The 12,595-nt window shown below is 37.5% G+C and overlaps 1 protein-coding gene across 1 annotated transcript in view; it reads right to left on the reverse strand.

Moving 5' to 3' along the window:
• Positions 1-12,595, reverse strand: part of EXOC6 (exocyst complex component 6) — a gene marked incomplete at both ends in the record, with an annotated part of 175,824 nt that overhangs the window by 112,511 nt on the left and 50,718 nt on the right. Inside the window, 2 exons of the mRNA XM_084245652.1 lie at positions 127-247; positions 356-402. Coding sequence (XP_084101778.1) covers positions 127-247; positions 356-402 — 168 coding nt within the window. The remainder of the gene's footprint in view (positions 1-126; positions 248-355; positions 403-12,595) is intronic.

The raw sequence follows: 12,595 nt of genomic DNA on the forward strand, positions 1-12,595 counted from the left end.
AAATATGAAAATTATCAAAAAAAAAAAAAAGCAGAATGAGATACAGTTTTCTTCTGACTTTAGGCATTTCAGAAATTCTTAAAGTAACTGAATTAAAAACTTAGTGACATAAATTATCTGACTTACTGAATGAGCTCTAAGAACAGCAATTATCTTTGAAAGGGCCATGTTCCAAAGTTCATCAGTGTATGCCCTGGTTACTAATCCTTGGGTCACATGTAAAATATGATCTTCTACCACAAAGAACCTAGAAACCATAATTATCAACAAAACACGTGTCAAAAAAAAAATTTAAACCCAAATAGAAAATAATTTGTTCATTTAACATATGTTATTTTACATGTGAGATACATACCCTACAATTTGAGTGAAGTATCTTCTATAGCCATCAACTGTTTCATGCTTTAAATGAAAAATGAAAATCAATTTAAACCAATAAATATCAGTAACATGAAAGTAAGTTCAAAGTAACTACAATATTTATGAGTTAACATTTACGGAAAATCTAATATATGCTACATATATTTTTACGCACTGGGAATACACTGCTAAGTAACAAAAAAGTTCTTACCCTGATGAAACTTGCATTTGAAAGAAAACAGACAATACCTAAATAAAATATAAATACGATTTCATAACCCCCTTCTCTGCAGGTTAGTTCAAGCCACCATCTTCTCTCACTTGGGCTGTTACATCGCCATTCTCCTACCTAGTTTCCCCAGCCTTTAGACTTGTTCCCTACAGTTTATTCTTTGGGATAGCTGCCATGACAATACTTCACAAAAAATAATCAGATCATTCCATCTTCTGCCAAAATCTTCTAATAGTTTTTCATCCAACTCTTAATAACAGTTAAATTTCTTAAAAATGCTTTACAATTGCCTATTTATAATTTTATCAAAGGGCATACAGGAAAATATTTGATTATCTGACATTCATTACACAAGTTTATAACATGAAATGTTTCATTAATTTAGTTCAAATGCTATATTTTGCATATTTCCTAAGTATGATAAAGCATTTCAATCATCTGGGGTTTTTCCCCAGATTTTGGGAACAGGATTGTTATGACTTTTTAACCTAAAAATACTATGATCAGAAAATGTAAGCTACATGACATCAGATGTTTGATATTTCTTGATATTTGCTTTATAACACAGTATGTAGTCAAATTTTTTAAAATGTCCCATGTGTGCATAAAAGAACATGTTTCTATAGCTGTTGAAATAGGGCTCTATATATTCCATTAGACCAAACCTATTTTTTTAAAGACTGATTTATTTATGCATACAAGAACTGGGGTATAAGCCAGAGGTGTGGGGGGTGAGAGGATCACCAGAGACAGAGTGGGAAAGAGAACAAGTAGATTGACTGAAATACACTGCTGAGGGGAGCAGCAGGCGAGACAGGAGAGGTCTGCTGTGCCATGTGGGTATCTCCCTGGCAGGGGATCGAACTCATGCTTCAGTGGCTGAAGATAGCTTCATAGGCTGTGACTTAACCCCTTGCGCCACCAGGGAGGACCTAGACCAAACCTACCAAGCATGTGCTGTATTTATTCTGATATTCTATTTGGTTTATAAGATACTGAGACTTCTTGGAAAGTCCACTATGCTGTGAAATTTCCTATTTATCCTTATAGTCATGGCAATTTTGCTTTAAATACTTTGAGTCAACATCATTAAGGGCTTACAGGTTTAGAAAACTACTTTTTATGAACTCTAAGACATGAATTTTTTTAATCATTCTAGCTTTTTCTACTCTATTGTATGAAACCACATACTCTTCACTTGCTCTTTTAGTGGTTATGCTAGAAATTGCATTATGTTTACTTAGTCAAACTCTAAAATTAATCAATATTTTTGTTCTTTTTCAGGAAAATTCAGAAATTGTAGCTTCATTTCATTAATTAATTTTCATTAATTAATTTTATTCTGATGTTTTTTCTACTGTATATTTTAACTTTATCTTGCATGAAAGTTTGTAATAACATCAATATTACTGTCTACGGTCAACATAGATTACCCACATATTTGTACTTTGCTATTCTTTCCTTCTTATACCTTCTATCTTCCATTTGGTATCACTTTCCATTTGCCTGAAATAGATCCTTTAGAATTTCTATCGGAAGGGTGGGTGTCTTGGTAGTAAATTCTCCTCTTCCTTGACTGAAAAAATCTCTTTGCCCTTGTTTCACTGGACATAGAGTACTAAGTTAACACATTTCCTTTCAGATCAAAAATGATACACTGTCGTGTTTATTTGAAATAACCTCTTTTCTCTATGGGTATTTTAAAGATTCTCTATTTTTGTTTTTAAGTTTTCAAGTTTATTGAGGTATGATTACAAGCACTTTACAAATGAAGACATTAGTGTTGCTACTACCAAAATCAAGATACAGAACACTTCCATCTCCAAAAAAGTCCCCATGTGACCTTTTATAGTGAATCTGTCAAACCTCATCCCTTGGCAACCAACTCCAATCTGCCTCATAGTTCTGCATCTTCCAAAAAGCCGTAAGAATAACATAAAATCATATTGTATGTAACTTTGTTGTATCTGGATTTTTTTCACTTACAATTATAATGATTTTGAGATTTCTAATGTCACCACATTTATCAGATATGGATACTTATTTATTTTTTAACCTGATTTTTATGTGTTTTTAATCTATTTTATCCTATTGTTTATTTGCTAGTTCATAGACATTTGGGATATTTCCAGTTTGAGGCATTTAATAAACAAAGCTACTATAAATATTCACATATGGGTCACTATGTGAAGTTACATTTTCATTTCTCATGGGTAAATACTTAGGATTGAGACTGCTGGGTCACAGGAAAGTATAAACTTAATATTAAGACAAATTGCCAAACTATTTTCCAAAGTGACAGTATAAATTTTATATCCACCAGAAGCATATGAGAGTTCCAGTTGTTCACATCCTCACCAGTACTTGCTATTGTCAATCTTTTCAATTTTAGTCATTCTAGTAGGTATGCAGTGGTACCTCATTGTAATTTTAATATGCATTTCCTTGATGGAAAATGATATTAACATCTTTTCATGTGTTTACCTGTTACCTTTATGTCTGATAACATGTCTTTTGGAGTCTTTAGCCCACTGGGTTTATTTATATTGAATTATTTAAACAAGTTTTTTTTTTTTAAGATTTATTTATTTATTTATTTATTTATACAAGCACTGGGTACAGTCAGAAGCACGGGAGAGGGAGAGAATTCACCAGAGCCAGAGGGGGGAGCAGAGCAGGCAGAAGGACCGAAGTACACTGCTGAGGGGAGCAGCGGGCGGCAGGAGAGGTCTGCACGCCATGTGGGACCCTCCTCCAGTGGCCGGGGAGCAGCCGGGGATCGAACTGGCACTGCAGAGGCTGCAGGCAGCTTTGCAGCCCAGCGCTCAACTGCTGCACCACCAGGGAGGCCCTTAAACAAGTTCTTTATATATTTTGGATACAATTCGTGTGTTAGACAAGAGTTTCGCAAATTTTTCCCCATCTGTTCTTGTCCTTTCATTTTCTTTACAATACGCTTTGAGAAGAAGTTTTTTTTTTTTTTAGAAGAAGCTATACTTTGATTTATGTTTATTTATTTATTTATTTATTTTGTGGGACCCTCGCCGGTGGCCAGGGATTGAAATGATGCTGCAGAGGCTGCGGGTAGCCTCGCAACCCAGTGCTCAACCGCTGCACCACGAGGGGAGGCCCGAGAAGAAGTTTTTTTATTTTGATGTTCACTTTAATATTTTTTTTCCTTAAGGGTTCATGCTTTATGCATCTCGAGTAAGAAAATATTGTACAACTCAAGATCACAAAGGGAAAAGGGAGCAACATGGCGGCGAGGAGACGCTGCGAGTAAGATCTCCCATTAAAAAAAGTTAATAGGGAGGAAAAGCGGCAGGTCCCAGTGAGAACTGGGACACGGAAGATAAACGGACGACTCCAGCAAACTGCCCGAAGAAGAAAGTTGCCATAAAAGAGGACGAGAAGGGAGGGAAGCGCAGAACCCTGCTCCCCTCCCCCGCCCACAAAGTCGGCACTCTCCGACCGGCAGAGAGGAGGGAAACAACAAACCAAAACGGCCAACAAGAAAAACGGACACAGCAAGTGGACTGTGAGTGGAAAGGAACTATTTCAGCCACCACACCCCGTGAACGGGAGCTGAGGCGAACCCTGCAGGATCCACCGCGGAGGTGAGCTCCAGGCGCCATTAAAGAGAGCCCCGCCCCCCAGGAGGAGACCAGCACCAGCACACAGCCCCGGCCGCCCGGTAAGCTTGCGCGGAAAGTGGCGCGGATCCGGACCGGATCGCAGCTGCCCAGGTCCCCGCGCCTGCGACCTAGGCTTGCAGGGAGACTGCGGAGGCCCTCCCTGAGTGAGCAGGAACAAGGCGCCCAGGCAGGGGAGCGGGATTCAAAAGGCGCCATTCCCGCGCCACTGATCTGGGCTACAGCCCGCGTCCTGGAACTGAGGGCTTTGGAACTGAGACCCGGGGCACGAAATTAGGGGCGTGGGTTCCCCACGACGGTGGGGCACAAGGCAGACACAGCACCCCAAAGCCGTTGAGGTGTACCCTACCATCCCCGCTCTGCTCCCTGTCCCACGGGGTGGAAAATCAGCTCCCCAAGGGCTCTAGGAGAGATCTCTGGCGCCACCTAGCGACTTGACCCCAGCACAGGCTACTGAAGGAGCTAGTGGCCAGCTGGGGAGTTAGCCCACACCGGGCTCCTTCCAAACAAGTAGTCTGAGCCCAAAGGGAGAGCGAGCACCCACAGCTGGGGCAGACCAGGTGCGCAGAAGAGTGTGCCTGAGACCAGACGCGCAGGGAGTGTGTCCCACATCACCATTTTAGAACAGGGACATTTCTTCAGTAAAGACTACCTGCAGAAGGCTTCCTCAGGAGCCAGAGGTGAGCGGGGGAAGTTCGCCCACGCCAGACCCCCTCTGGCCTGCAGTCCAAGCCCAGAGGGGAGCAGGAACCCACCGCCGGGGCAGACCAGGCGCACAGGTGAGTGTGTCCCCACATCGGCATTTTAGAACAGGGACCTTTCTCCAGTAAAGGCTGCTTGAAACTGACAGATGACTCCTGGAAGAACCAGAGGGGAACAGAGAAGCCCACCCAAGATGCCGGCCAGTCCCAACAACACAGTGTCCCAACGCATACGGCAAATTAGAAAACAGACAGTAGGGAGGAGAAGAACCACACGCAACCTAGCAACTGTCCAGAGAAAAAGCACACCACAAAAAGAAAGCCAGCCCCCAGATTGCAAAGACAATAACTTGGAAGAATTTCTGAGCCTTCCAGAAAGAGAATTTAAAATTGCCGTGATTAAAAAACTGACAGAAGTCATAAAGGAAAACAATGATAAGGGAAAAATAATCAACAATCAGAAGAATGCAATTGAGTCCCTAGAGAGGGAAAACAATGGTCAGAAGAAAGAAATTGAGTCCCTAAAGAGGGAAGTAAAAGAAATGCAGGAGATCAAAGAATTAATGGAAGAACTAAAGAATTCTGGGAAAAGCAATGAAAGCAGAATAGATGAAATGGAAGAACGAATAAGTAATCTTGAAGACACAGAAATAAAAAGAACCAAAACAGAAAAGGAAAGAGAAGTACGAAGGAAAAAGAACGAAGAAAGACTTCGGGAACTATCTGACTCCATGAGGAAAGGAAATATAAGAGTTATAGGAATACCAGAAGGAGAGGAGAGAGATGTAGGAACAGAGAAAATATTCAAAGAGATAATTGAAGAGAACTTCCCAAATGTGAAGAAGGAGCTGAAAATTGATATACAAGAAGCAAGAAGAACACCAAACTTCCACGACGAAAGGAAAAATACAGCAAGACACATAATAGTAAAGCTCCCAAGAATCCAGGACAAGGAAAAAATAATGAAGCTGGCAAGAGGGAAGAAACAGATAACATTCAAAGGAAAACCAATCAGGCTGACATCAGACTTTTCCGAAGAAACACTACGGGCAAGGAGAGAGTGGAGGGACATAGTCAACAGACTCCAAGAAAACAGATGCCAACCAAGAATACTCTATCCCGCAAAGCTCTCCTTCCTCTTTGAAGAAAGAATATGGACCTTCCCAGACAAACAGAAACTCCGGAATTTCATTGCAACTAAACCCCCACTCCAAAAAATACTACAAGGAGTCCTAAAGCCAGAACCTCAGAGCGACGAATAACAATGAAAGAAGGCCAAAAAAAAAAAAAAGTTATTAAAAGAATAAATAAATAAAATCAAAGGAAAGACAAACACAATGGCAAATACAGATGTTAACATATCAATATTAACTCTAAATGTAAATGGACTAAACTCTTCAATAAAAAGACACAGAGTTGCAGCCTGGATTAAGAAACAAAACCCAACCTTTTGGTGTCTCCAGGAAACACATTTAGCTACAAAAGATAAAAATAGGCTCAAAGTTAAAGGATGGAAAACAATCCTACAAGCAAATGGACCAAAAAAGAAAGCAGGAACAGCTATACTTATATCAGATAAAACAGATTTCAAACTCAAAAAGATAAAAAGAGACCCCAATGGTCACTACATTATGATCAAGGGGACAATACTTCAAGAAGAAATAACACTCATTAACATATACTCACCAAACGAAGGAGCACCAAAATATATCAGACAACTGTTGTCCTCTCTGAAAACAGACATTGGAGAAAACACATACGTAGTGGGAGACTTCAACACACCACTATCAACAATGGATAGATCAACAAGACAAAAAATAAGTAAAGAAACCAAAGCTCTAAATAAGGACCTAGAGCAATTGGGCTTAACAGACATCTATAGAACACTAAACCCCCAAAAAACGGAGTACACATTTTTCTCAAGCGCACACGGATCATTCTCCAGGATCGATCACATACTGGGGCACAAGACAAACATCAACAGATACACCAAGATTGAAATCATATCAACCATCTTTTCTGACCATGAAGGCATCAAACTAGAAATAAACTATAAAAAGAAGGCAAGGAACTTTCCTACCTCATGGAGATTAAAAACCACACTACTGGAAGACCATTGGACTAATGAGGAGATCAAAGAAGAAATTAAAAATTTTTTTGAATTGAACGACAAGGAGGACACCAATATCCTAAATGTATGGGATGCAGCAAAAGCAGTAATAAGAGGAAAATATATAGCAATAGAAGCTCACATCAAGAAACAAGAAAGAACGCAAAGAAACAACCTAATCTCGAAGCTCAAAGATCTAGAAAAAGAACAACAAAAAAACCCCAAAACCAGTAGAAGAAAAGAAATAATAAAAACCAAAGCAGAAATAAATGAAATTGAAACTAAAAAAATAATCCAAAAGATCAATGAAACCAAGAGCTGGTTCTTTGAAAAAAATCAATAAAATAGACAAACCCTAGCCAGGCTCACAAAGGAAAAAAGGGAGAAAGCACAAATAAACAGGATCATCAATGAAAGAGGAGAAATCACAACGGACACAGCAGAAATCAAAAGAATAATCAGTAACTACTATGAACAGTTATATGGAAACAAGTTTAACAATCTAGAGGAGATGGACAAATTCCTACAACTCTACAATCACCCAAAGCTAGATAAAGAAGAAATAGAACACCTAAACAGACCAATTACAATTAGCGAAATTGAAATGGTAATAAAAAACCTCCCCAAAAACAAAAGCCTAGGACCTGATGGATTTACAAATGAATTCTACCAAACATTCAGAGACGAATTAGTGCCTATCCTTCACAAATTCTTCCAAAAAATTGAGAAGGAAGGGACAATACCAAACACGTTTTATGAAGCCAACATTACACTAATACCAAAACCGAACAAGGACAACACAAAAAAGGAAAACTACAGGCCAATCTCCCTAATGAACACTGATGCAAAAATCCTCAATAAAATTTTAGCTATCAGAATCCAACAATGTATCCATAAGATAATTCACCACGACCAAGTTGGATTCATTCCAGGGACACAAGGATGGTTTAACATCCGAAAATCAATCAACGTTATCCAACACATCAACAAAAAGAAATATAAAAACCATATGATAATATCAATAGATGCTGAGAAAGCTTTCAACAAAGTGCAACACCCATTCATGATAAAAGCCCTTGAAATTCTGGGGATACAAGGAACATACCTCAACATCATAAAGGCCATCTATGACAAGCCAACAGCCAGTATCATTCTCAATGGTGAAAAGCTGAAAGCAATTCCATTAAGATCTGGAACAAGACAAGGATGTCCACTCTCACCATTGCTTTTCAATATAATACTGGAAGTCCTAGCCAGGGCAATAAGACAAGAGAAAGACATCCAAGGAATCCAAATAGGAAATGAAGAAGTCAAACTATCACTATTTGCAGATGATATGATATTATACATAGAGAACCCCAAAAACTCCACAGAAAAGCTAATTCAACTCATCAATCAGTTCAGTAAAGTGGCAGGATACAAAATCAACACGCAAAAGTCAGTAGCCTTCCTATATACAAACAATAAATCTGAAGAAGAAGAAATCAAAAAGACCATCCCTTTTGTTATTGAAACAAAAAAAATCAAATATTTGGGAATAAATCTAACAAAAGAGGTAAAGGACTTATACAAAGAAAACTATAAAACACTGTTAAAAGAAATAGAAGAAGACACAAAGAAATGGAGAGACATCCCCTGCTCATGGATTGGAAGAATAAACATTATTAAAATGGCCATCCTACCAAAAGCAATATACAGATTCAATGCTATTCCAATCAAAATTTCAATGTCATTCTTCAAAGAAATAGAACAATTATTGATGAAATTCATATGGAATCACCAAAAACCCCGAATAGCCAAAGCTCTCCTGAAAAAAAAAGAAGGGAATGGAGGCATCAGACTCCCAGACTTCAAACTATACTACAAAGCCATAATCATCAAAACTGCATGGTATTGGAACAAGAACAGACATACAGACCAATGGAATCGAATAGAAAATCCAGAAATAAACCCACAGATTTATGGTCAACTAATCTTTGACAAAGGAGCAAAGAATATGCATTGGAGCAAAGAAAGTTTGTTCAATAAATGGTGCTGGGAAAACTGGGTCGCTACATGCAAAAGAATGAAGCTTGACCACCACCTCACACCATACACAAAAATCAACTCAAAATGGATTAAAGAACTAGACATAAGACCTGAAACCATAAAATATATAGAAGGAAATATAGGCGAAACACTACGTGATTTGCACATCAAAGACATCTTTACAGACACATCACCCAAAGCAGTGATAGTGAAGGCAAAGATATACAGCTGGGACTACATCAAATTAAAGAGCTTTTGCACAGCAAAAGAGACAATAACAAAAACAAAGAGAAACCCCACCGACTGGGAGAACATTTTTGCACCCAACACTAATGATAAAGGACTGATCACAAAAATCTGCAAAGAGCTGATGAGACTCAACAACAACAAAGAAAATAATCCAGTCAAAAAATGGGCAGAAGAGCTTAAAAGAAACTTCTCTGAAGAGGAAATGCAAATGGCCAACAGGCATATGAAAAAATGTTCAACATCACTTGTCATCAGGGAAATGCAAATCAAAACTACCATGAGATACCATCTTACACCAGTGAGAATGGCACATATTAAAAAAACTAGCAACAACAAATGTTGGCGAGGGTGTGGAGAAAAAGGAACTCTTCTGCACTGTTGGTGGGAGTGCAAACTGGTCCAACCACTGTGGAAAGCTGTGTGGAGATTTCTGGACCTACTAAACATAGAGCTTCCATATGATCCAGCAATTCCACTCCTAGGTATTTACCCAAAGGACACAGAAACATCAATTCCAAAGAACACCTGCACCCCTATGTTTATAGCAGCACTGTTTACAATAGCTAAGCTTTGGAAACAACCCAAATGCCCAAAAATAGATGACTGGATCAAGAAGATGTGGTACATATATACCATGGAATATTACTCAGCATTCAAAAAAGATAAACACATGCAATTTGCAGCAACATGGATGGCGCTGGAAGGGATCATGCTCAGCGAAATAAGCCAAAAAGAAAAAGAAAAATACCGGATGGTCTCACTCATAGCAGGAATCTAGAAAACTTAAATAAGGGACCAGGAAAATGAATAACTATAAGAAAGTGAAAATCAAAATCAACAAAAAACTATGAACCAGAGACACTTTTAGGGGGGCGGGGGTAGGAGGGGAGGGATTGGGGTCAGAATGGGGGGGCTGCAATTGTATGGGGAATATAACAATAAAATTTATTAAAAAATAAATAAATAAATAAAAATGTGATACTGTGAAAAAAAAAATACACTGGGACAAAATTCAGCTGTGTGTTAGGTAGAAAAGAAATTATTTTGATTAACAACAGCTTTCCATTGAATGGGCTGCCAACTCATTTTTCCATCAGTTAAATTATGGAGCCTTCTTAAAAGAATCATTTTTAAAGACAAAGACAAACTACAACCAAATATGGATGACAAAAGAATTTTCCCCCTTATTTTGGAAGCAATCCATAATCAATCTCACCTGTTTTCCAACCATGCACACACCCCTCATTGTTTCTTGGCCTTTTATCCTTTTCATCTTTAAAAAACTAATCAGTTAGCTATGCAGCGCTAAACAGTTAGGTATGCTGTCCTACACATTTTTTTTTAATCTCTATACTGACAGCATGGGTATAAATGTTGTACTAATTGTTATAACTAGTTACAAAATATTCATAATAAAAAGGAAATGTCGGTGTAACACATACATAAACAAACAAAAAAAAAAAGATCACAAAGACTTAATCTTTTGTTTTTTTCTAGAAGCTTTACAATTTTAGCTCTTACATTTAGGCCCATGTTCCATTTCTTGAATTGCTGAATGAGATAAGAACCAATATTCACATTTTTGCATATAGAAAACTTAATTCTCTGGTAGTCAGTAGATACAATTATTATAATTTCAAGCTTTTTTTACTTGTTCAGGTTTATTTGTGACCAAGAATATGATCTATATGGGTGAACCTTTCACATATACTTGAAAAGCATGGGTATTTGGCTATTTGGGGTGAAGTACCAAATAAATGTCAATTAGATCAAGATAGTTGATATTTTTCAGGCCTCTCCAGTGTAAATCACTTAATGACATGAAAACTACATTTATGATGGTACTCCCAATAGGCTATGTCATATAGTTTATGTGTATAGTGGGTTATGCCATCTAGGTTTGCATAATTACACTCTATGATATTCACAAAATGATAGTCACCTAACAACACATTTCTCAGAATGTCTCCCCATCATTAAATGACATATGACAGTATTTTCTCTTTACCTTTGGAGTTCTGCAGTTTCATAATGTTTCAAAGAGTATCTTTCTTCTAATCTAACTTACTTGAGATTCCTTGGGTTTATTCTGTAGATTTATATTGCTCATCTGTCCTAGAAAATTCTCAGCAGCCATTGTCTTCAAATATTCCTCTGCCTCATTTGTTCTAGCCTCTTTTTGAAACTCCAATTAGATATGTTAGACTTTGTCTCTATATCTCCTGTCTCTCTTCAGATATACATCCTTTTGTCTCTCCATGATGTTTTCGGAATAACTTTTCCAGATCAACTATGAGAATTCATCAACTGCTAAACCAGAAATTAAGTGACAATATAACCATTCATCAGTTGTAAATTCAAAAAAATTGTAACTTCAATTAAAATATCTTTAATTTCTATATATTCTATTTGATTTCTCCACATTTTGAGGCCATCCTATATAATTTCTTGTATTCAATTTATATCAGAATTCTCACCTTCTATTTCTTTAACTATATTAAATAGTTTTATTTTCTATCATTAATAAATCAAATTTTATAAGTCTTTTAAGATTTATTTCTGTTGTCAATATTTCTAATGATTCTCACTTTTTTGGTAATTATTTCTGACTATGAATTGCTAATTTTCCTTAAAATGGCAACTATGGCTATTCTTTAACTCTAAAATGAAGGTTCAGAGACCCTTCATTTGCATTTGCTTTTAACTAGGTACCTGGAATCAAAATTAGCATGAATCACTTTAAACTAAATTCTTGGTTTGAGATTTGACTATCCATATAAAATGTGCAGAGTACTTTGTAATGAATTCTCACAGATGCTTTTTTTTTGTTCACTTAATACAAATATTTGAGATAGATAATCTTCCTTATAGTATTTGCCAGAGGAACAGAGGTTTTGTTAGATGGTTGTCAATCGAGGGCATCCAAATAAGGGGCTTATATAATTCTTTGGAATCTCAGTTTTACACAGAAAAGTTCTTATCACCTTCTTTGGGTGGCTCTGAACTTAGCCCTCTGTACCCTCATGTCCTCAAATCTCATGCTTTCTCACTGAGCAGATGCTCCTAGGATAAAAGCGGCAATTGTTACTTCATTAAACCTATTGGATTTCTGTCTTCATTTTGGTTTTCCTGTTCTTTTTCTAATAGTACAGTCTGATGTATTGAGGTATAAGTTACACACACTATAACCCACACCTTTTCCTGTGCAGTTTCTATGCGTTTCACAAACACATCTACTGAACAATCACCACAATTGACATAA

The sequence above is a fragment of the Talpa europaea genome, assembly GCF_964194135.1.
Source record: "Talpa europaea genome assembly, chromosome: 10".
Lineage (NCBI taxonomy): Eukaryota > Metazoa > Chordata > Mammalia > Eulipotyphla > Talpidae > Talpa > Talpa europaea.